This window comes from Trematomus bernacchii, unplaced genomic scaffold, assembly GCF_902827165.1.
Source record: "Trematomus bernacchii unplaced genomic scaffold, fTreBer1.1, whole genome shotgun sequence".
NCBI classification, from domain to species: domain Eukaryota; kingdom Metazoa; phylum Chordata; class Actinopteri; order Perciformes; family Nototheniidae; genus Trematomus; species Trematomus bernacchii.
In genome coordinates this window covers 8036572-8063010 of record NW_022988043.1, presented here as the reverse complement: position 1 = coordinate 8063010, position 26439 = coordinate 8036572, and the positions used below count along the sequence as shown (strand labels likewise).

At 40.6% G+C, this 26439-nt stretch overlaps 1 protein-coding gene across 1 annotated transcript; it reads left to right on the top strand.

Annotated features, from left to right (window-relative positions):
• Positions 1-26439, top strand: pgm5 (phosphoglucomutase 5). The gene is made up of 11 exons (XM_034118061.1): positions 1-258; positions 2054-2216; positions 2360-2506; positions 2602-2727; positions 2843-3033; positions 3955-4109; positions 12205-12320; positions 14967-15102; positions 15745-15928; positions 21953-22090; positions 25548-26439. The coding sequence occupies exons 1-11, from the start codon at positions 1-3 to the stop codon at positions 25635-25637; spliced, it is 1704 nt and encodes a 567-aa protein (XP_033973952.1). The 3' UTR covers positions 25638-26439.

Below are 26439 nucleotides of genomic sequence, written 5' to 3'. Positions count from 1 at the left end.
ATGGAGACGAGTCCCATCCCGGTGGTGACGGTCCAAACCGCCCCCTTCGAGGACCAGCGGCCCGGTACCAACGGGCTGCGGAGGAAGACAGCGGTGTTCGAGGGGAAGAAGAACTACCTGCAGAACTACATCCAGAGCCTGCTGTCCTCCATCGACCTGCGGGACCGGCAGGGCTGCACCATGGTGGTGGGCAGCGACGGCCGCTACTTCAGCCGGGCTGCCACCGAGGTGATCGTGCAGATGGCAGCTGCCAACGGGGTAAGCAGGGAGGGGGACTGCCATAGGCCCGCTGAGACTGGATAACATGTGTTGCATTATGTCAACTTGGGTTCTGGAAACACTTCTTACTATGCACAAGACCATCGTTTCAATTATATTTATTTAAGTGTTAAATACATATATTGGAGTGAAGGCTATTTTCACTTTTCAAGTAAGTAAAAGTGTATGACAATACAACAAATAATCAGTTATCAGCAAGTTAAATCCAAATGAGATTTAAGTACACTAAGAACTAAGAACTGTAACTAAGAACATGGATAAATAAACTTGCCATTAATGATTTAAAAGTTGTACAGTGTTTAACCCAAGGGTAGTATTATTACTACCTGTGTAGTAAATGTAAATCAAAACTAAATGTTATCTTTAAAAAATATATATATTTCTCATCTTTACTGCACTATACGGTAAAGCTTCAGGTCTTTAAAACTATGATAATAAAAGTCAGAGAAGTGAAAATCAATACTTATGATTTGCTAACAACTCATATGCACCTTAACATTGAATTTTAAATAAGGGAAGCACTGCCAAAGTCTAAGCAAGAACAGTGATAAGGTGACCTAACTTTGACTAGATTGTTGTTACACACCTTCCTAAAAACATAGTGAGAAGGACTTGTCAAAATGTATTACATATGAAGACACTACATTGCATTGGTCAACATTTGTCCAGAATTTCAATTATGACTGATCACCTCATGCCACTACTTCTTGTACACACTTGAAAGCTTTAGGTTAGGTTAAAGTAATAATGTGTGATATTAACACATGCAAACCCATCCCAAATATGTGTTTAATGTCAACAAATAAATGAAATAGGAAGACAGAGTGAGGAAAGTCCCTACAGCTCATTTAAAATGCTGGCTCGGAGATCTCTGTGATTGATTTGGATGAGTTTCAAAGGAATCTGAAGAGAATATAATGTGTTTTTCGAGATCAGTCTGTGTTTTCTGCTGTCCCGGCCAAATGTCCCTAGATGTCGGCCTTATCAGCACTTCCATCCATCCTGCTCAGTTTTCCTGCCGACGTATGTTCCCCGTCTCTCGTTCTTCCTTCTCTCCAGGGCCAAACGTTATGCTTTTGAGGATCCCCTTTATTGAACCAAAAGTCAAGATAGTAGCATCAGTTGCAGATAACCCACACACTATGGACTATGTTTCTACCACTAGTTATTGAATAATATCAAACATGGTGAGTAATAAGAACATTTATCATTTATGTTCTTAAATCATTACACAGAACAGGCTAAATATGTTCTGAAGAGTACATTTCTTCGGGTTGTCCCTCACTTTTCTTTACAAATACAACTTGCCGGATGTTAGGAGGATCCACTGACGTAAGGAGAATAAATTCCTCTGCAGTGAGGACACTTTTATTTAGAATAGCTGTTATGCAGGGGAATTATGGGATGCTGGTGGTATTGCCACTTTAAATGTAGCATACAAATTATAAATAAAGAGGGCAGCTCTGTTATTTTGGAACCCTCTTGGGGCAGATCATTTGCTTTTTTAAAGCTGGCTGTCATTTAGTCACCTGTAGAATGACGAGATGCTTTGGGCCATGGTTGCCTTTTGTTCTAGTTGGACAGATTGGCTCTTGAACTTTTTCAGGTCAGTGTAGGAAAATAAATTCCACCATAGATGGGCAATTTCCCAAACATATTAACCAGCATTTATGAAACATTTGAGGCAGCCACAAAACAGAATGATCCCCAGAAAGCATTACATTACTGTAGGTGACATCTTACTTTGCTTCTCTTTATAATCTGTGCTTTGCAGATTGGTCGTCTGGTTATCGGCCACAACGGCCTCCTGTCCACCCCCGCTGTTTCCTGCATCATCAGGAAGATCAAGGCCATCGGTGGGATCATCCTCACAGCTAGCCACAACCCTGGAGGCCCCAGTGGAGACTTTGGAATCAAGTTTAATGTGGCAAATGGAGGTGAGGACTGCTTGTTTAATGATTTTTCCCATAGCTTCTTCTTCCAATGGAGAATGTATGAGTCAAATGTAGTGGTTTGAAGTCATGATCTAAATGAATGCCATTGAAAGTCATATGAATGCAAGTCTTTCTTTCTTGGGCAGGCCCGTCTACGGACACAGTGATGGAGAGGATCTGCCAGGTGAGCCGGACACTTGAGGAGTATGCCATCTGCCCCGACCTCCACATTGATCTGTCCAGGCTGGGAAGACAAGAATTTGACCTGGAGAACAAGTTCAAACCATTCAGAGGTACAACCCTCATTCACTCCTTTATTCTTTCTTGAATGCACAAATGCATACAACCAAAACAACTTGACAAAATGACCTCTTCTCTGTGTCTCTAGTGGAGATTGTTGACTCAGTTGAGGTGTATCTACAGCTGCTGAGAAACATCTTTGACTTCAGTGCCATTAAAAGTCTTCTCACAGGACCAGATCAGCTCAAGATACACATAGATGCCATGAACGGAGGTGAGACAGTTCATCATGTACCGTATGTAACCCCTTTAGTGTTGTCAATGTTATTGAAGAATAAACTGTTGCTGTCTTTTCTCCTCTCCTCGCCTCCCCTGATGTATTGTTCTAGTGATGGGCCCTTATATACGTAGGATCCTGTGTGAAGAGTTGGGAGCTCCGGCTAACTCTGCTGTCAACTGTGTCCCTCTGGAGGACTTTGGGGGCCGACCCCCAGAGCCCAACCTGATCTACGCCACCTCTCTGGTAGAAGCAATGAAAGGAGGGGACTTGGGCTTTGGAGCTGCATTTGACGCAGATGGGGTAAGACATCTGATGATAAGCATTTGTTAAATCCACTTGTATTCTCTTTGTATGAAAAAGTGTGATAAGGGTGGTAAATATGCCTCAAGCCATAAAGCAATACCTTTTTGTTACTCTTAATTTTCTATGTGGAGATTGGAAGACGTTGATAACATTTGGTGGTTTAGCTTTGTTTACAAATATTAGTATGGTAATTGATTTGTGCTAAATAAATGACCTTACATGCCGTTGCATATCCTGGTTTAGGTCACTAATGTTCAGATTTGTTTTCACCGATTAAGACTGAATTAATGAAGTTAGGCTCCACCCATAGATACAAGAGAGCAAATTATTTATTTTGTATTTGTTTTTGCTCATTGATAACAGGAAGACATGCAATGGGGGCTGAATAATACTGTATCCATGATGATCCAACAAGCAGCTCACTTTTTCCACAATGTCATCCAATAGTCATTTCTCACACACACACACACACACACACACACACACACACACACACACACACACACACACACACACACACACACACACACACACACACACACACACACACACACACACACACACACACACACACACACACTTTGCAGAGTAAATTAGTCAAAAGAATTGTGTCATATCTGCTCTGTTTCTACCACCAGGATTGGTCGCTGTTTAATAATACTGTAACCAATATTATACACAAACTCTAAAAGGACATTTTGATTGTTGGCAAAAAGAACCTTGTTTTTCACTTTTATGTGACTTACTGCTTTTATGTCAACCTAAACGTTCTGCTGAATTTGATATATTATATGTTTAATCATTTGGGGAACATTGGAAGTCTGTGGCACCGAGGAGCAAGTTATTAGTAGGTTTAGTCCGATTGCAATTCGAAATGTATGACTCATCTCACATTGTACCATATTGTGCTGCTTTCAGGACCGGTATATGATCCTGGGAGAAAACGGCTTCTTTGTGAACCCGTCGGACTCTGTGGCCATCATGGCTGCCAACCTGTCCTCCATCCCTTACTTCAGACAGCTGGGAGTCAAGGGCTTTGCCAGGAGTATGGCCACCAGCACCGCCCTCGACAGGTACAACACACACTTGCACACACTCTCAGGAGTCAATCTGAGGGGTTCAAGGGGAAGAGGGACTGGAGATTGATATACAGCCGTTTATAGGGAAAACTGACCAAGGTTTCTATGCTGCTGTTTTTTCTTTATCAGAGTCAAAGACGACAGAGACATAAAACAACAATTTAAAGTCAGCCAAGATCACTTACCAGATCAGCTTCATGCACTACAATCACATCAGAAACAATGAACACAAATATATCTCTGAAGTTACAAACGCAGTGCAAAAACTAAAACTACTGCATCAATCAAATGCCATAAATTAGAGGAACCACACCATAGGGACATTTCCTCATGTTGACACATCCTGGGACGCTGCAGTTTATGTTTTTGCATTCTGTCACATTACCTCGATCTCTCTACAAAAACTCCTCAAGCAGCCCAATCTCTGGAGAGGGGCCACACTTTCAGATTAAGACTCACCCTCTATGAATAAGACTGTGAGGTCACATACACACAACCCCCTCACACACATTTACTCACCACCTATAAATATTGTCTGTTATGTACCGGGTGCTGAGTGAAAGGATGTGATCATTGCTAAAGTCACCCTCATTAACATTGTTCCAGTAGGAGGGATCCCAGCACTGCACCCCAGTGACACACAATGAACGTAACGCCGCCCCATAGAAGTGTGTCATTCAGTACAAAGTGAACCAGAACAAATCTACTCTAGTTAGTATTGAAGATAGATTATGTTTTTCTCCATACATTATCATCAGTCCTTCAAACCTATTCATATATGTAATAATTCACTGACTTTACCAAAAACAAATGTATTGTCCTAGTAAAAAAAGATGTTCAGTGCTTTACTTGCTTAATTTTTTATTTATAAACATATATTTTTCAATTAATAGAGGTAGCTATGGTTAGGTTAACGATATAGTTTGGTTAATGCCACTCAAATGTTAATGTATAGAATATTTCAGATGTACGTTTTTGTACACTTTAATCCCAGAGACAACTGTAGCAAAAATGTGTAGCTGTCAGCTCATTCATCACAGTACCCTTGATCCCTGGAAGACAGACGGGCATTGGAGTCTGTCATATGGTCTTTTTTAAGAATCCCAAAGAGGGAGGCAAAGTAAACCGGCCTCATGGTTAAATAACTCAAATGTCAACATTGACTGATGGATCCGAAACATTCACTTATGTTTGATGCATTATAAGAGCATCACATATGTTTCAGTATTGGTATAGCCAACAGGATTCATAGGTTGACATATGTGTGTTTGTGTGTGAGAGTGCGAGTGCATGAATTGGTATGTCAGCACTATCAGACATCAAGGAAGTGACCTCACTGCCAATTATGGTCTCTCTGGGTTTCACAGCTACAAGAGAGAGATTCTGCTTAGATATGTGAGTGTTACATCACTGGATTACTGGTTATCATTTTAGAGTAGAGACTTGCACGCATGTACACATACACATACAAACACTTCAGACTCCTCTTTGCCTGAAGCACACACACAGTCTATTGTCTATTTTCTCAATATTTGGTGTTTTGTATTAATGATAGCATTAATTTAATTTCCTTGAAACTTAGTTGTAAGATCTCCTGAGAAATGGAAATTACTCTTTACAAAAGAATTACAGATAATACCTAAACCACAGACAATATCATGCTCTGGGCTCTCTGAAAAACTTGGTCAGAAATACATTGTCTCTGTCAAACCATATTTCACTGGGGAATGCAAAGCACCGACAGTATCATTCCAATGAACACTTACTGGCAATGTTGCAGGACAGGGTCACTTTGTTCAGCTTCATATCCCCTACCTAATTCCCTGAATGTAACACTTCTCTCTCTGGATGGGAAATATACATATCTGCAGTGTTGAAGTACTGAGTAGTGTGTTCTTGGACCCTGGACTCAGCCCAAGTGTAGGCCTTTTTAGGGGAGTTAGGGCCTGTGTGTGTGTCTGCGTGAGTGTTTAGACTGAGCAACCCTCGCTGCTGTCTGTTTATGCATAGTCGAGCAAACTGTGTTATTAAAGCCTTGATAAATGTGACGTGTATATACTGTATGTAGTTGTGTGTATTCAGAGGGGAGTAAGGTAAAACGACAGAGAGAATGTGTTTGAGTTCAGATTTACATGAGTTACAGGTGTCAAATGTGTCAGAGAGGTCCGTCTGTCTGCTTTTATGTACTGTATGTGTTTCTCTCACATATTACAAATAAGGCTGATGAATAGAGGGAGGGGACGGAGGAAGAGAGAGTGGGAGGGAAATATTGGTAAAGGAAACATCTGCCTCTCCTTTAACCGTTCCAGAGGATGTAAGGAGAAGAGAGGCTGACCCTCTTGTTAGCCAGGGTGAAGTCCCAGTTGTTGTACCAACTATCTGATTAGCAGAGGGAAGTAGAAGGGTTACATGTTAAAGAGGACATGTCATGACAAAAATAACATGTGCTGGTGCAATGTGCTCATAGATGTCTGTAGTGTCTACCAAACAAAAACAGAAAAAAAAACAATCCTGTCTGTTTTTGTGGGCTACCTCCCTTAGAAATTATGGGATTAAACAAGCTATTCAGACTTGGTCCCCTTCCTACAATGCATGCATGAGCATTTAAATATGGCGCCCCTCTTCTAAGTATTTCAACAAACTACAGAACTACCTTTTGAACTTCTTCTCGCAAGCCAATCAGAGCAGACTGAGCCTTTTCTAGAATTGGAGAGACAGGTATCTACAGGTATATTCAGACAGGATGACAAATGTATGTGTATTTTGAACACCACAATTAGTTTACATGATGTATTAGAAACCTGAAATACAGGTATAAACCTAAAAAAGAGAATTATTATGTCTCCTTTTTTTCTTCATCCATTTTTTTAGTTGTTAGGATGACCAAGGCAATCAAAATATTATATTGTCTCACAGCTGCCAATGCTTAAGCCATTTTAAGTGCTACTACCACAGGCTGTGCTTTTTGTGGATTCATTTTAATCCTACGCACCCCTTGAGTATTGTGGTATTTGTATCATGTTTTCATAATGTTTTGCTGGAAAAATAGCAAAAAATAAAGAATAAACACAAACGATTGGCACAGATGTTGAAGCTTGCAACATGAAGTAATTGCCCTATTATAGACCCGTGGCCCATTTTAGGTCCACAGCCCCATCAGAAGAAGTCAACTACAGATACCCCCCTACTCATCCATTGTGTCATTTAAAGTCCCTTCAAACTGGATGACTGTTTTTCAGTAGGTTTGGTTTTCACATTCTGCCTTCTGCCTTCAACCAAGTGTCCATTGTTTTTAGCTTTTTTTAAACTTCTGTGCTTGCTAAATTGTCATGCACTCATCATGACAACCTGTGGGGTCGAAGGTGTGCAGTCCGTCTGTCATAGCCTACTAGTTTATTTGACAATAAATACATACTTGCATTATTTTGTAATCCTATTTGTGTATTAGTTTGACCTTTTCGAGACCTAAACCTCCTTAAAGAAATACAACCTGACTGATACTGCTGTTTTGGATTGAATTGTTATAGTGTACTTTGGGATGGATTATAGGCATTTTCACTTTTACAGCAGACCATATCAGACCAATTTGGTAGGACTGTGTGTTACCATGTAAAGTTTCCAAGACTTAGTACATTTGTGGAGCTGTGAAAAAAAAACAAAGAAATGCTAATAAAACCTACTAGAGAAATATGTGAAATGCTGTCATCAGGCTTAAATGTGGTATTATAAACAAGTATTTTGATAGAGAGCAATGTGCAGAATCTAGCCAAATCAAACATTGACCCAGCAAGCACACTTCTCAGTCCGACAAAGTTATTATGATAAATATATATTTTGACACAGTTTTGGAAAATTCCAGAAAACAGTTTTGAAATTATGTCTCAAAAGTATTTTGATACTAATCCCAAAAAACAGTGTAGGTAACAGCTTTGACCATTTACAGAAATCATCTCAACTTTAATTTGCATTCTTCATTTTGAAGGAATTTTCTGAGTTGGCCACCAAGGCAACATCTTTAGTGTTCTACATTTCTGCGTTGTCCAGATAGGGGTTCTAGTTAAGGTCAAGAAGAACATTTCAAGACCAAGTAAAGCCCCAGCATGCTAGGCTTTTTGCCTGAATACCATTCTTAAGCTGGTAATTCCGGGATGAGCTCTCTTCAAAAGAAGCTGTGAGGAGAGAGGCCGCTGGACGCTATGTTTGGTGAAATAGCGAGTCAAGGCCGAAAGCTGTCAGTATTTCAGTCCGCAGATGTAGAGATTTTCATACCTCACATTACTGCTTAATATTTCTTGATGCATGAGAGAGATACAAAGATAGAGCTAGAGAGAAAACGAGGTAAAGGTATTGCTTTAACGTGTGTGTTTATTGACAGTGAAGTCATACTGTAAGTGTGTGGATCAGTTTGTGTGTTTATAATCCTGGGAGCCCAGAAAGTGAGTGAGTTGGAGGGAAGCTGAGCGTTGTTATAAAATATCTGACTGCTTTTTACCTTGAAGTGGACCTATCATGCTATATTTGAATAATATATTGTAGGGCCATACCTATATAAGGTATATTTATACGTTTTCTTTTTCAAAATACCAAGCAGATCATGCATTTTAGCCATGCCTCATTTCGCTCTATTTTGCTCTCCTCCACCCTGTCTTTGCATGCGCTGCAGCTGACCACGCCCCCCTGCAAAGGAGGGGGGCGAGTTAGGAGCGTCGTGTTACCATGCTGTTACCATGCTGTTACCATGCCACGGCAACCTCTCATTCCCCTGATAGGTCAGCTCCTCCGTCCTGACGTCAGAGAAATGTTCAAATCTGGATCAGTTTTTATCAGATCCGTTGCAGCCCCGTTTTTAGAGATTTGGGTATGGAGGAAAAGAGAGAGGGTTGTGTTTTCTGACACTTGGTGAGTTCCCTGGAACACCGGGGACACATATTCATGTATAAAAGACATACAAAAGTGCATTTTGCATGATAGGTCCCCTTTAAGGGGTCAAAGAATTATAATGATGGACCTTTTCTGCCTCTGTTCAATAGAATTTCAACTACAGATAGGATGGGTATTTGTAGTTATTTTTTCATTGTCGCCTCATTTCTTGCTGTAGTATTCTCCAGCATGAGAAAGGTTGCACCAGCCATCTTACAATATGTATGTGTATTCAATATAAACTGTATTGCACTGCTGGAACAGTTCATAATTTTATGAAACCATTTACTTTTTGAAAGCCTATTCTAAAAATTACTTAAATCTATAAAAATTAACTGGCACTTTTAATTACGATTACAATGATATTGATATTTATTCTACCACACACTCAAACTTACATGCCTATATAAGTTATTTTGATCTATCAATGAAATGTGTGGCTACTGACTTCTTTGAAGTCTGACAACATAATTATCCTGCAGGCATAGTCCAGCTTCCATACATAGTCAATCCTTATATTCAGAACAAAAACATATTTAAAAAAATCAATACAATATTTATTGTTTTGCCTTCAAGCTGCATGATTAAGTAACTTGAGCACACATTGACTCTGTATACTAAGTCTGCCTGTTTCTAGTATATAATAATGGACATTGATAAAGCCTTACAGTAAAGTGGTCACACCTAAACAAGGGGGATAGCAGCCCTAAACAGAAACGTCCTTATTGTGTCTCCAGAAATACTCATCTGCCAGAGAGAAGCAGCATCAACCGAGCCATGGTTTGATTATGATGATAGTTCCATGTATTGTTTGACTTCAAGAAGCTTTTACTAATGAATCTAAATGAGAATGAAAAGGGATTGTTGATTAGGCCTGTTTCCCTGAGTTTGTGTCTGTACATCAAGGCTATGTCTGAGTATGAGTGGGCTTTCCACCCCAGTGGTGATGCTGTTGTCCAGGTAAGGCCCACCTGGGCAATTATCAAACTTGGGAAAACCTATTTTGCACTATTTTCACACTGTTGAGTTCCTGCATTTTGCAACAAAAACAGCGCTGCTAGGGGTCGTGCTTATGTTGGCTGCGTACGTGCCGTTTGACAAGTCAAAGGCTCGTCAGAAGGCCAGAGTTTCTGTTTTCATTTAGGAATGCCAGGCTTTCCGTTCCAGCTCTGGCTTCCCCAGAGGGGAATAAAGCTAGTTACTCTTTTTGGTAAATGATCCCATCCTCATGTAAACAACTGTGCTGGGCACTGTGAAGTTTATTTATGTGCATGATGATTGGGTGGATTTGTACGACCACTTCAAAACTCTGAAATCTACCCACATCCTCATATATTGTACCAGGAAATTCAACAGCATCCCACAGTATAAGCTTATGAGTTTGACAGTTCATGTTTATTTCTGAAGGAACAACAATTGTTTATTGAATTTAATATTTATTTCGGCATTTCGTAGCCCTGGGAGTTGTGTTTACATGTTGCAGTGGTTACTGAGGAGGTGTGGTTGAGGAGTGAAATGTTTGGAATGAGAAGGACACTGTTTCGCCGTTAGAAACTAAATATCTCTGCAAGCAGGCTTCGGGGTGGTAACTTCATAAAACATTATTCAAGAGGTTTTCTGAGTCCTTCTCCATCTTTTTGCTATCACATTTCTCACTAAGTTCTAGGACACAATGGACCAGTGTTTTAGAAATACGCAGATAATGAGTCCAATATCCCCTGCTGAACCACACCCCACTTTTTAAACTTCTAAATATCTGAACTCATAGAACTTTAAAAACTCTATCAATGCTTTCTTTCCACACTGTCAAAAATGTAATTCTTGCACATTATATAAGCAATATTTTATTTTTACTGTTATTAAATCTAAAACATGGTAGGATTTGAACTTGCATTAAGTGGTTGTTTGATCACTGTGCGACTGGTAGCCAGAAAAAAGGTTGTAAAAACCAACACAAACCTTGTCTGGATGGTATATCAGAGCTTTTTTCCCCTGAGAACAGCTGCCTGCTGCTAGAAACTATGCTATGAGAGCATTAGTGAACCGAAGAATGTGCGGGTTGTAAAATCAACACAATGAGATGAGAGTTGCTCAAATGCTCTGTAGAGCTGAGGGAGAGGCAGATAGGAGTGATAATGGTCTGTGGGTTCAACACTACAAGTGACTTCTCTCACATACTAGTCTCCATTGTTGTTAACATGTTGATTATGGCACCTTCAAAGATACTGCTCCTCAAAACCTGGCGTGGCAGCATTCGAAAATCCACAGTGTACACTTTGTGCGTGTAACTGTAGAATGTAAATCGTTTCCAGAAAGAAAAATTAGGACATGACCTTAAGAAACCAGTGCAAGTGGCTGACTTGCCATAATTATAATGATAGTTAGTTTACAATATGGACAGAAAACCCCATGAACAGCTTTTTAGTTGATGCTAGCTAGAAGACGGGGTGGTCGCATGTCTAAGTACTCTGATCTGTTTGATTTGAATTGAGGCTAATTTATTCTCATGTTATTTTATTTTAGGTTTTGTCGACGTGTGTCAACCCTATTCTAAAATATATTATATCATGTTACTAATAATTCCATTGTATAAAGCCAGTTACTTTTCTGCTCATTTAAAAAAAAAGTTGTATTAGTCTTTTTCTTTGCCCTTTTCCCCTCTAGTCTGTTTCTTTGCACTCACCTCTCCTTCCACATATTGTACTGTCTTCATCTTTGTCCCTCCCTAGGACTTAAACATACACACACACACACACACACACACACACACACACACACACACACACACACACACACACACACACACACACACACACACACACACACACACACACACACACACACACACACACACACACACACACACACACACACACACTCGCTCTCCTTCATGGCTCGGATTCAAAGCAAACATCAGCTAAAAGGTTAACTCACTTTCTTCTCGCTGCCTTTGCCTTATTAAGTTATTGGATGAGCTGCTGGCAGATGAGGCTTGTCATACAACATTTGGTTTGCTTTATTTCAAAGGTCAGATCATGGTTTGTAAGTTTATCTCTATATCATAACTGAGAAAGGCTGGCGGGACATATTAGAGAGAGATAAATCCATTGTATTCTTGTGAGCATAGAGTAATAGCTTTGTTTCTCTTTGTGTCTCTGTTTGTTTGCAGGGTAGCCAAAGCCCTGAAACTGGCGCTGTATGAGACTCCCACAGGCTGGAGGTACTTTGGGAACCTGATGGATACTGGGCGTTGTTCCCTCTGCGGGGAGGAGAGCTTTGGGACAGGTACTATCCCTCATGCTACAGCACACAATCCAAACTACTTCACTCATCATACTCAATGTCATCAATACAGAAATCAGATGAATACAGATACATAGCAGAAGCAGCCTTTTACCGTGTGAAGAGAAGGAAACTGATGTCAATCCATTGACAAGCTTGGGAAATATGAGTGGGTGGGTGACACGGAAATACCCTCCTCTCAGCAGCAACTGTTGTTGAGGTGCCTGCAAACAAGGCCAGGAATGCGCTGGCCAGCTGCTGCTGACAAATACAAAAGTGTCCAGTAAAACTCTGTAAATTCAATTGAAGTTGTCAGATATTAACCTTAATTTGACTAACCTTTTAAAAAAAACCTTTATCATCCTTTGACTACTTGTATTTTTTGCCACGTACCTGGCAATAAACTTGATTCTGAAAAAGGATCTAATTGTTTAGGAAATCAGCATTTCCTTTTAGATTTTCTCAAAATGTCCCTTTTCCTTTCTCTTCCTCACACACTCCCCTGCCTGTTTCATGTCCAGAGTTGTTAGCAGTGCATCCAGTCAGACTTGTATAATAGATGTGAGGGCTGTGACCCTGACTGCATGTGTAAATAATCTCCATTCTTCTGCTATAAAAGGAGACGGGGCTCCGTGAATCACTGCAACATGGAGACAGGCCTCCAGTGGCAATGTTGTCTATGAATGCAAACGCAGATACACACATACGTGGTCAGAAAATATAAACAATATGCATGCACAAAAAATGCACACACATCTGCTCTTGCCCTCCCTCTACATCCTTTCCACATTTTATTTTCCTCTGCCCTTGTTTCACTTTCTCCCTACATCCTTCTAAAGCTAATTTAATTTTAGTTTTATCCCTCTCATTCGATCTTTCTTGGTTTAATTGAAGATGTTATCTTAAGCTTTACGTGAGAAGAAACATAAAAGTAGGTATGAAAAGAAGAGAGAAGAGAAGCTTGTAGGAAAGAAGGAGTTGGGAGAGTTTAAACATGAGAAGTATTGACATGGTGGAGAGAAATAAAGAGAGCAGACATGCGAGAGAACAGAGGACTGCGAGAGCTTACTCGTTGTCTACCCATGTAAGGATAAAAGCTCAGCGAGAGCCCAGAGTAGTAAATCATCAGAGCTGTACTCCACTCCTGCTCTTACTACCTCTCATACACATATTCTGCCCAGCACAGCCTTAGCTATTGCAAGTGAAGATTTAACCAGTTCTGTAACACTTTATGTAGTTATTGTTACTTTGATTGTATTTCACTGGTTTGCAGATTGATAAGGCCATTGTCAGAACTTTAAAGTTATTGCTCACAACATGCAGTTAAATGCCATCTGAAAAAAAAGACTCATTTGCATTCTCCCAAGAAACATTTGGGCTCTGCTGAGGAAAAGAATGAATCGGCAAAAGCTAAAAGGGTCAAGAAAGTATGTAGGCAAACAAATAATAGTTGTGTATTACATTTTTTTTTTTTTTTTTAAAGCAAACCGGTCTCCGTAAAGCAAATGGGATATCTATAGCTTCGACATCAGCAACCTCCTTTTTTCCACAATCAAAGCATAGCTAGCAGGATAGAGAAAAGGGGCATACTTATGTTTTATTTCACACTGTAGTTGGAGGTCTGAATTTGGTTTGGTGGCATAATAAATATTTCAGTTCCACTGTGTGCTCTCTCTGTTCTGAGAGTGAGACACAGGGAGACAGACAGTAGAGACGGGATTAAATAATGACAACTGTCAGTTTTCCTAACGCCGTATAAAGCTAGAGCCGGACACAGAATCTTAGAAGTATGCTTCTTGTTTCTTAGTGTGCAGTGTAGAAGATAAAGCAAAGAAAGGTGTCATGCAATTAAACAGAATGGGAAAATAAATAAATATAGCCTTCATGCTTGTCTATATAAAATAAACAGGCAAAGTAGTCAATTTCCTGCTCCAAACTCGGGTTCGGAGACATGTGGCCCGCTTACAGATAACTTTACGGGTCAGCTGTTTTCCAAAACCAGACACATAGACTTCCCCAGTGCAGTGTGGCGATCGTGTGTGTGTGTGTGTGTGTGTGTGTTGGTGTGGTGTGTGTGTGTGGGTGTTGTGTGTGTTGTGTGTGTGTGGTGTGTGTTTGTGTTGTGGTGTGGTGTGTGTGTGTGGTGTGTTTTGTGTGTGTGTGTTGTGTGTGTGGTTGTGGTGTGTGTGTGTGTGTGTGTGGTGTGTGTGTTGTGTGTGTGTGTTTGGGTTTGTGTGTGTGTGTTGTGTGTGTGTGTGTGTGTGTGTGTGTGTGTGTGTGTGTGTGTGTGTGTTTCAGGGTGGGGAGCAGCAGACAATATTTGTGTGGGGATGTTTGTCTCCAAGACCGAGCACTCTCCTTGACCTTCTGTTACTTAGAGTGGAGTTGAATACTTAGATTTAAGTCATCATTATAACAACACCATCTTTTAAAAACCCCAGCATTTTTAAATATGGCTCAGTAATTAGTGGAATATTTCTCTTGACCAGCCTTTTGAAGAAACTTTACTCAGTTGTTTGTTCTTTCTTTGACACTTACATACGCTTTACGTTATCTTGCAGACAATAACAAATATACAAGCCACCTAACAGAACCTCCAAAGCCCACTAACAAGTACATCATGTGCCACTTGTTTTCTTTCTCCCCCAGGTTCAGACCACATTCGTGAGAAAGATGGACTGTGGTCGGTGTTGATGTGGTTGTCCATCATGGCCGCCAGGAAACAAAGTGTTGAGCAGATCGTCAAAGAACACTGGGCCAAATTTGGACGTAACTACTTCTGCAGGTAATCTGCAGAATAATCTTTGAACTAAAGCTGTGACTTCACAAGTATGTCTTCAGTCAGGTTCATTTGGTTAATCATTTATCTCTTTATTGGTGTACACATGTTTCAATCTTGAAGCTACTTTTTCTGGTTTGAATAATGATTGAATTTCAACCAGCACCGGGATTGACTTCCCTTTTCCCAAAAGTCTGAATTCCTAGGATCCCTACCAAAGCCAGATATGTCTCCCAGGGCTTCACCTTCATCCATTTCTCCTCCAGGCCTCCTCACTGGTCATCACTTGTTCTTATTTTAACCTCTCCCTTGTGAGAGGCACAGATAGTTGCTGCAGTCAATGTTCCCACTGACAGTTGCTGCAGCATTTCATGTTCCCACAGAGATCTTTCCTAATTTCATGTAGATTTTCCCACAACTTGTAGATGGAGAGGCCAACCAGGCCAGGCCAAGTACCATATCCTTCAAAAGAGAACCCTAAAACACACCCTGACAAATCTTAAGCAAAACATTGATATTAAAATGTATATTTATCCCAAGTAAATTATTTCCCTGAAAGCTTTTCCCCTTAATGCTTTTCTAATGCCAATCTTCTGTGTGTGTAAGTAGGCCAATGTTTCTGAGCATTTCTTCTTTGGTGCTTTTCAGGTTTGACTACGAAGGCCTGGAACCACGCGCAGCCTTTTACTTGATGAGGGACCTGGAGTCAGTAATGTCAGACAAAGCATTCACCAGCCAGAAGTTTGCTGTGGGAGACCACGTCTACAGCGTGGAGAAGGCCGACAACTTTGAATACATCGACCCCGTGGACGGAAACGTGGCTCGAAACCAGGTCAGTCTGAGCTAAGAGTACAACAAGGAAAACAAAACAAATGTGGTATATAGGATATAGAAAATGCTAAGAAATTAAAGGAGTTGAACATTTGTCGTATTTCCCTAAGCCTCCCACTAACACCGTAAAAGAGGCTATACCTGGAACAAATGTGTTACATTGATATTTCAATACACAAAACAATAATACTGTAGATTGTTGTTTTTATTGAATTGTTAAGATTCGAAGAAGAGGATAGCAGTGTGGTGCTGTATCATATTATGAAACATGATGAAGCCATACATTCAAACCAGTCCATTTTATAATCTGGTTAACATTTAGTTCATGTTGCTCATGTGATCATGTTAAAGGGGACCTATCATGCAAAATGCACTTTTGTACGTCTTTTATACATGAATATGTGTCCCCGGTGTTCCAGGGAACTCACCAAGTGTCAGAAAACACAACCCTCTCTATTTTCCTCCATACCCAAATCTCTAAAAAAGGGGCTGCAACGGATCTGATAAAAACTGATCCGGATTTGAACACTGTCCTGACGTCAGGACGGTGGCGCTACGGCTATTGGGCCAACTCCACCAATCAGGAGGAGACAGCCACGGCCATTGCCGTTCGAAAGCGCTGGAGACACTGTAGTACATATGCCAGGCCTGTAAGTGGCGCTGTAGTGTGCCACAAAAGCAGCGAAGAAGACTTGGTTACCATGGTTACCCTTCTGTTTATTCTCCGCTGTGGCTTTCTTTCTCCCTCCCCGAGGCAAGCGTTTGCTCCTTCTGCTGCTTTAATTAAATGCAATCCCTCCCCATCGAGGCAAGCACTGTAATTCTCTCCGGTTAGTCCACCAGCAGATGACAAACACCCACCTCTCCGCCTCTTCCAAGGAACGAGGGGACCGTGCGGCAGAGTTTCAGTTTCAGTTTCTTTCGCCGGTCAAGATGTCCGTTAAAGTTTAAATCTTCCGGACAAAATTAGGAAAGTGCCGGTCAAAGGTCTTCTTTGTTATTTATTGAACTTTAAAACAAATGAATAACGACTCTATAGGCCTATAATAACACGGAGGACGGAGATCTCTTTTTCTCCCCCTCTTCTGACAGCCCAGCAGCTGATCAGAGCACGTCTCCCCTCTCCTGCAGGGGGGCGTGGTCAGCTGCAGCTCACAAAATCAGACCCGTAGACAGCAAACAACACATAGAGCGAAATGAGGCATGGCTAAAATGCATGATCTGTTTGGTATTTCGAAAACAGAAACGTATAAATATACCTTATATAGGTATGGCCCTACAATATATCATTTAAATATAGCATGATAGGTTTCCTTTAAGTTCTTGGATTTCTCTCAGTTACTTAAGAGCTGAAGCAATTTAGGTCATAGCTAACCGGAAAATGAAGAAAGTGGGGTTCAAGTCAGGTCTAACTGAAGCCACCTTTAACATGCACACACACTCACACCAACACCTTCTCTGTTGTCTCTTTAAACATATGCACTCTCTCATCTGCCAGCAAGACCACCCACTCAGCTTCAATGTCGTCTCATTAGAGAGGTTCCATGTTTGGACATGATAGTTTATCTTTCCATTCGAACCATAAACAAATGCATACACAGACACATTACATACAGGACATATCCTTACACACACACGCACACACACACACACACACACACACGCACACACGCACACACGCACACACGCACACGCACGCACGCACGCACGCACGCACGCACGCACGCACGCACGCACGCACGCACGCACACACACACACACACACACACACACACACACACACACACACACACACACACACACACACACACACACACACACACACACACACACACACACACACACACACACACACACACACACACACACACACACGTCCCTCGGTCAGTATACCCTCCCGGTCTTCTCCCTCCCTCATTCTCTGTGAAGTTTACCCAGCTGACTCTCTCTGTTCCGTCCAGAAATGTGTGGACTCATTCCAAGCTTCCTGGTGTCAACACTTCTTAGCCTGCACCCCACCTATTACAACACGCACACACACACATACGCACGCACGCACACACACACACTGTAAACTCTGGTGTGAGTACTGTCCGTCATTCCAGTTGTCCCTGTACATAGGTGTCGACCATACACTTGCATGGCCTTCACATGTTCACACTTTTGTCAAGGTTGTGCCCGCAATTTGTCTGACAACTTAACCTTATGTGTCTTAAAGTCTCACTGTCCCACTGGAAATACTTCTCTGTGTTACCATGGTTACATCAGCTCCACAGCTAGTCACCCCAAAATGCGATTTAACCTCAGTGGTAAACCCTCAGCATCCCAGTCGCCCCAGTGTGTGTTATTACAGCACACATTCCTCTCTGGACAGAATTATATCAGCTGTCGTCTCACTCGCAGTGTCTCCCCCTGCAAGTGTGTTTGAAGGAGGGGAGAGTTGACACACACACACACACCCACACACACATACACACACACGAAAATACGAAAAGACGAAGCATGGGGGATTTACACAGCAGTGGCATGGCAGCCTTTTGTAGTCGAGTACTGAATTAATTCTACATTGTTTCATATATATCTTACACATCGAACAGACAGCTAGACAGACACAAAGACAAGTTGGAGATTCCAGAAAACAGTCTTTCCCTCAAATTTGATGATGTAGGTTTTAAGGAGCATAACATCAGTTAAGATGTAATGGGTGATTTCAACATATTTACCAAGACAAAGTTGCATTAAACATTTGACCTAGGGTAAAAACATAGCTGAGAACATAACATTATAAAAGGTCCTTAATGTTCCACATTTAGATAATATTTAGCTAGGTAACATATGAACCTGGGAACATACAGCAGATACATTTGTCCCTTGCCAAATGTATGACTATTCGACCCAGAATATTGTATTTCAATGGCATCCTAATTAGTAAGTAGTAGATGTCAAAAGATCAGGACATTCCTCAATTTTGACCTTCATTGAGTTAATGTGTTGCCTCTACATAGCTGAATGATTGCCAAGGAGGAAATGATCCACAACCTCCAGTGAAACAAAAACGTAGTGCCTTATTTAATGTTTTGGTTCATATTTCAGGTACAGGTACAGCGGCTGGTACACGCTCCACTGAGGGCCTCTGAACTTTGTATCTCACATTGTTTCTAACAGGCATTAGTCAGACTCCTGATAACTGCTCCTCTATTGTTAGAGATGAGCTGACACTCACAAATAGAAAGACAGACAGGCGGACGGACATCTTTCATTATCACTGGCTCCTCACCCCGACTCTGACATGTTACACTCCCGAGCCAAACTCAGATTAGGAGGGGGGTGAGGGGTTTACTCTACTTTTATTATCTCTGTCCATAAACTACGAGCTGGGTCACAGTTTGGAGAGGTACTAGGATAAGGTCACTGTCATACTTGGACAGTGTACCAGAATGTTTTAACTCCTATAATAGTACAACACTTCTGTTGTACATTTAAAATAAACTATGCATCATTTGTCAATAACAAGACATGATATACTTTTTTTTAGCCATGATGAAAATGAATGACCGCACTACTTTAGATAACTATCAACTGATGATCCTGTAGTGTGGAGGGTTTGTTTTATGGAAACTATTCGCACATTAAGCCTATCTATGCTGCTGTCCCTCCCCTGAGCTTCTAATGGAATAAGGGAAGAGGCACTGTGGAATTTAGGACGGATAAGTCATCACAGATCCATTAGTCAGAGAGTCTTATCTTCCTTATGTCAGCCAGCAACAGTTGTCGTTGGTTACCCCAATGCATCAATATCCTGTTTTTCCTGAGAATGTTGAGGTTAAATTGAAATGCTAAAAAGAACTGTTAACACTTTCAAGTTCATGTAGCCAACACTGAAGTACTGAAGTGGTTATGACCTCACATAACTTTACAATACTAGCATGTTCCTGTAAAGGAATCCAAGTTGAACACATTTACAACAAATCACACAATGACATCTAGTGGGTGTTTGTAGCTACTGCACCTTAAAAAGCAGTTTTTCTGACTTAACCATTAATGTTCTATAATGCCTGTATTCACAATTTGCATGACTGGAGTATTTACACTTTTAATATGTAATAGTCTGACACTCAAATGATTTATATGGTTTGATGCAGCTCATCAAGGTTTTTATTTTAGTAGAGTAAAGTTGTACATTACGTTTGGTATGCAATGCCAAAAGGGCTATTTTATGGATCTATAAATCATGTTGACAATTTATCAAGCAGATGTAACATGCACTGAATACTTTGGTAGAGGTTGTTCTTAATTGTTATTTGTTACAGCAATTATTGAGTTTAAAGGTCACCTATTATGCAAAAAAAAGATTATCTCACTTTTTGTCCTGATCCATTTATATAAAAACCTGTCTGAAAATAAGCTGATCAGATTTTGGCCACTCTATGATGTCATAGCGATGTTTTGGCTTGTGTAAACATTAGCCAATAACCAACCAAGGTAACACCCCCCCACCTTATCACCTGAATCTCCTCCTAGAGCACCATTGTGTTCTTTTTAACCAAATATCTCTCTGATGCCCCTTTCACACCAACGTGTTTTCAGCGCCGGCTCGGAGCTAGAGCCTGAAAAGTACCGTTTTTTCCTGTTCACACCGCAGCGGCGCCGCCTCTTAGCTCCGGAATACGGTTCACTTCCAGCTCCAAAAAATTGTCGGTCTAGAAGCAAGAGCTTCGGAGCTAAGAGGCGGCGTCGCTTACGTCTCTCTTATGTCGAGGCGTGCAGGAAACTAAACCCACCTCCCCTGAACATGGGTCGACTGAAGAGTCTCGTCATGCCTGCCTACAAGCAGTAGCGCTGAGCAAAGTGACTAGTAGAAGGCAACCACACACTTGTAAAACAAAAACACGCTTTATAAAGTCAGGCAACACTAACCAGGCTTCGTGTGATTCTGTTTAATTGTACTTTACTTTGACCATCCGTTCGTTGTTATTGATCATTGTGGAGAGCAGGCAGACGTTTTGTTTGTTATTATAGCAGCTATCGGATGGAATCAATACATGGGCTGCACAGGTTGTCATGTCCGACTATCACAAGTAGAATCATAATGATAAATACGCCGGTAAAATGTGCCTGTAGAAAACGGCTTAGCAAGTAGTCAGTTTAGCTTCGGTTGCTATGCTAACATCACCCATGTTATACCAGAGAAACTTTCATAACAGCGTTGTGATGCCAAACAGCGTCAATTCAGACTGACACACATTCACTTAAGGGGAACTGGGGATATGTATCAGCTGCTTGTGTGACAGTCAGACAGTGAATACTTTAGAGCCGTGTGAGCTAACCCGGAGCTAACGGGAGAATAAACTCCCGTGGAAGAGCAGCCAGCACTGCAGCGGTCGGTAAATGCCGCTGAAACACATTAATAAACAATGAACCACGGCACTCTGGAGAAAAGTATAAGGTTGGAGAAGTCGTTATTTAATTTAATCTGGCTTCGTATGATTTAAGCAACACGATCATCGACCCGACGCAGTCCCCCGCTGTTGTTGTTGTGAGCGCCGTTGGGGAGAAAATCAGCGATGTAAACGGTGACGTCATGACGCAGCAGCGGCAGCACCATCCCGGCTCTGGGCGGTGTGAACAAAGCGGGAGCAGAAAAGGGAAACCGGAGCTGAACCAGAAAAGCTCTAGCTCGGAGCTAGAAAGGGAAAAGCGCTGGTGTGAAAGCCGCATAGGGGCGTGGGGAGTGGCCCCTTATTTTCATCTAAAGTAACAGACCCAGAATCAGCACTTTTGAAACAGAGGGGATTATGGGATGCTAATGCATGATCTGTTTGGTATTTCAAGGCAAACACTTCAGAGGCATGTTTTGTATATATCTGAGACCTATAATATATTGATGAAAAACAGTATAATAGGGGACCTTTAAGCAGCATTTTTTACTTGTGTTGGTCATTGGTCTAAGAGAAGGGAAAGTAAGTCAATCAATTACAAAAAACATAACTTGTGAAATTGTAAACATAGTTTTTTCTGATTCTAGGGCTTAAGGATCGTCTTCACGGATGCTTCCCGCCTGGTGTTTCGGATGAGTGGGAGCGGTGGAGGGACGGGGGCCACCGTCCGCATCTATGCAGAGAGCTTCGAGAGAGACCCTGAGAGACACAACAGAGAGACACAGGTAGAAGGACAATAATATGACCCTAAATCCTCTTCCCAAAATGACTCTTTTGCCATTTTTCATTCAGATATACCATTTTATTGACTTATATCGGACATAAGTATAACAGGATAGACATCATTGTGCATACAAATGTTTAATAGCGCTGTCAGCCGTTTACAACATAAAGGCACTAGTAAGCCTACATTTAAAAATGAGACAGGCTTCTGAGCTGGCATAATTTAAGAACGTTGTTGCCTTTCTTTCTTTCATGCTATACATTTTCCTCATATCTTCTTTTGTTTTATATTCACCTCCCCTGCAGCCTCTTGAGTTAAAGGGGAATTCTGATCTGTTGAGTTTTGATAAAATTGAACACCAAGCAGAAAACACTGAAATGCCATCTCATGATCATGTGCCATGCAGCTTCATGTGACACTGTTGAAGCTAATTGACCTGTAGACTTTGGAGAGATTAGGAACCCTAGCTTTTTGTGTGGTCATGAATGTTGGGATAGGTGTTGTACTTTAACCATACCCAGGGGTTGTAAAGGTGCAGTCATGATGGCTAGACTGCCTCATTTAGAATTGGCCACCTAACCTCACAGCTTTATCAAACAATGTCTGCTAACTGAGGTTAAACCCCTCCTCCATTTTGTGCAATTCTTTCCAACATCTACAATTCAAAAGACTACATTCACGCAATACCAGTTGGTGCAAGCTATTATTTAATCTTTATTTAAAGGGGATCTATCATGCAAAATGCACTTTTGTACGTCTTTTATACATGAATATGTGTCCCCGGTGTTCCAGGGAACTCACCAAGTGTCAGAAAACACAACCCTCTCTATTTTCCTCCATACCCAAATCTCTAAAAAAGGGGCTGCAACGGATCTGATAAAAACTGATCCAGATTTGAACACTGTCCTGACGTCAGGACAGTGGCGCTACGGCTATTGGCCCAACTCCACCAATCAGGAGGAGACAGCCACGGCCATTGCCGTTCGAAAGCGCTGGAGACGCTGTAGTACATAGGCCAGGCCTGTAGGTGGTGCTGTTCTCACAGAATCAGCCCTTGCAAAAACAGGGCTAAAAAAGTGCAAATAGAGTGGCGAAGTCCCTCCCCTTCCGGTTGAGCCCCATGGGACCTTATTTCGTTATGCATTGAAGTCAATGGAGAGAGAAAGATTATCTTTCGATCCCGTTTGAATTGTGCCACGAATTACACATATGATGTTTGTCAATTTAAAAGATAATTTTGCAAGTAAAAAAAAAATAAATGTGTCGTAAAACTGTGAAGTAACACATTTGTTTGTGTGAAACGCTAAATGAACTACATCTCTGGTCAACCACACACGTCACCAAGATGGCCGTCACTACTGTCTTGTCAACAAACGATTGACTATCACCACAATGAAACACGTCCTGAAGAATGTCATGCAAAGCTGCCTGCCTGCCTTCCTTTGATTCTCTCTGAACTGCCTGGTCGTTTTAATGTTTAATGTCAACCATTTGTGCAGATAGCATGAAGTAGAAAAGATCGCCGATGCTAACGTTAGCGTTAGCATTTCTCCCCCGGAATTAAATGGTGTATTATAGAATGATCACACCGGTGACAGTACTATTCAAAGGGTTCACGAAATATGACTACTACTCTTACTGTTTAACATTTTGGGTTACTTAATGTTACTTCATGTTAAGGCTAATAAAAATGACAAGGCTGTAATGCTAACTAACGTGCTATCTACTAGCTAGGTAGCTAACTCGATCAAGCCACTCCTGGTCGTTTCATCAGACGGGAAGCAAAACAACGAGCAAGACCCATTGCTGGTATAATAACAACCTGGTACTAAGCACACAGGCATCTTGTTAAAGTTATCTTATCTTAGCCAGCGCCATATAGATAGATTATATCTATATTGCGCTGATCTTAGGTATCTGAATGGTGGAGGTAAACAATTGTGACATCACTTACGCGACTCTGGGATTTGTAGTCTTTCTAGTTACGTATTTTTCATAGTCTTATATTTCAACAGTTTTACGACAAACTGTGACTTTTTTGACATGGAAATGATTTTTTAAGATTGACAAACATCATATGTGTAATTCATGGCACAATTCAAACGGGATCGAAAGATAAGTTTTCTCTCCCCATTGACTTCAATGCATAATTTTTCCGAAATAAGGTCCCATACCCCGGAAGTAAGTGGGAGGGACTTCGCCACTCTATTGAGCGAAATGAGGCATGGCTAAAATGCATGATCTGTTTGGTATTTTGAAAAAAAAAAAGTATAATTATATTATTATAATATAGCATGATAGGTCCACTTTAAGTACAAGAACTTAAAACACATGGGACAGCCTATTATTCTCTTTGATATATAGGCAACTTGAATATAAAATGTATATATCAATGTTTTCCAACTTATAACTTCAGGATCCACCCATGAGGCATGCACCATTTATTGATAAGTAATACATAGAAATACCTGAATGAGTTTAGTTTATATATTTGAGTCAATTAAACTGTGCTGTTGCTTTGGCACTATCATAATATTTGTCCTTGTGCTTATTGTGTGACCTACACTTAACCCTTGAACAATCTGTAATTGGATCATAAATGCAATGTTTAATCATTCTGCCCTTTTAGCTGATGCACATAAATCACAAGACATGACACGAATCATTACTATTGATACAAAAACACAACCCTGTGCGATGAAAGGTTAAAAAAAGTAATGTCATACAAGTTTTGAGCAATTTTGGTGACGTGCAGCAAGTAAAGACGTGTTTTAAATGTTTCAAGATATTAAGCTGCACATCGCCCATGATACACCTTTCATGAAACATGTCCTCATATCTTATTTCTTTATTGCACCAATGTGTTCACATTGTACATGATTTATGAAAGTAATAACAGCTGGTTAACATACAGAACTAGGCTCTGTGAAATTATCTGGAAGCGCATGTTGACTCGGTTTGTCTTTTTAAAAGTTCAAAGTCAAACTCTGTTATCTGATCTGGAATCTGTTTAGCTATCATTCCTTCTGCATCGTGTTTTTAGACCAAAACTTACATGATATCTGCCATATATGAGATGTTATGCACAATGAAAGAAAGATGAGGTTGATGTTGTGTATTTAGTTATTCACTACTGTGAATTGGTGTAAGATCAATGCTCCTATAGCCAAAGCCTCATAGTTATTTGTTTAATTTGCTGTGCTAGGGATTCCTTTGATATCTTTTTGGATTATAAAGGAAAGTGTTGGAATGTCAATTGATATCATACAACATGTAGTGATTTCTGCGATTGAACACATTTAAAATACATCAAAAATGCCTTTATTATTACAAAATGAGTTAAAGGTGCAACACAATACAGCATATTCACTGAAGCAGTAAACAAAACAACAGTGACACTTCATCAAAAGTCTAATTATCATTGTTAAACATGTATTCTGATATGTTCCTCTCTGCAGGTGGTGCTCGGTCCTCTCATCGCCATCGCTCTGAAGATCTCCAACGTCCATGAGAGGACTGGGCGCCGTGGTCCTAACGTCATCACATGAGCAACCAGGAAAACTCACAATCACATGCACGCACACAACTAACTGCTCACACAGACATAACACATTTTCCTTTACCCTCTGCCATTTTGAAAAGTCCTTTTTGTGTAGCTTCATAGTCATTTTTATTCTTTAAATGAAACTTGATGGGGTTATTTCGCTAAAAAAGCACAATGTTTTCTCAATTGTTTATAGACCACTAACATATGTCAGCCATAGAAAACACCAGTCTAAACCAGGGAGGTTCTTTCATTATTGCCATGAATAAATAATGAAAATTAGCAAACAGAAAACCTTTATGATTGTGCAGACTTACTGTTAATGTTTGTAACTTGCAGTTGAAAAGACTTCTTGGCTAAGGGCAGCCTTAGATACTTTTTTAAATTCACCATGCTGTTTTTGTATAAAAGTGCCGTGTTCACTTGTCATTTAGCTTGTATACCTGTCCTGTCATATTATGTAATTTTCTTTAACCATTTCATGCAGAAATAATCACTTGTCTAAGTGTAAAATAAAACATGTCAAGCATAAAACCTAATCAGTGAATTGATTTGCAATTAGTTTATGTTTGATATAAAATAACGTGAATGCTCGATGAAGAAGCGGGAGGATGTTAGACTATTCAAAATGTAAGATAACCAAGTGAGCCCAGAGGCAATGAAAAAGAAAATATATATTTGAAATATTTTTGCTAATCTGGCATTATTTTAAATGTATCAGTTTATGCCTTTCGGGAATGCTGTATAACCATATTTGAATATATCAATTCCTTTCTTTTTTAATCCAAATAAACTTTTTTTGTGTG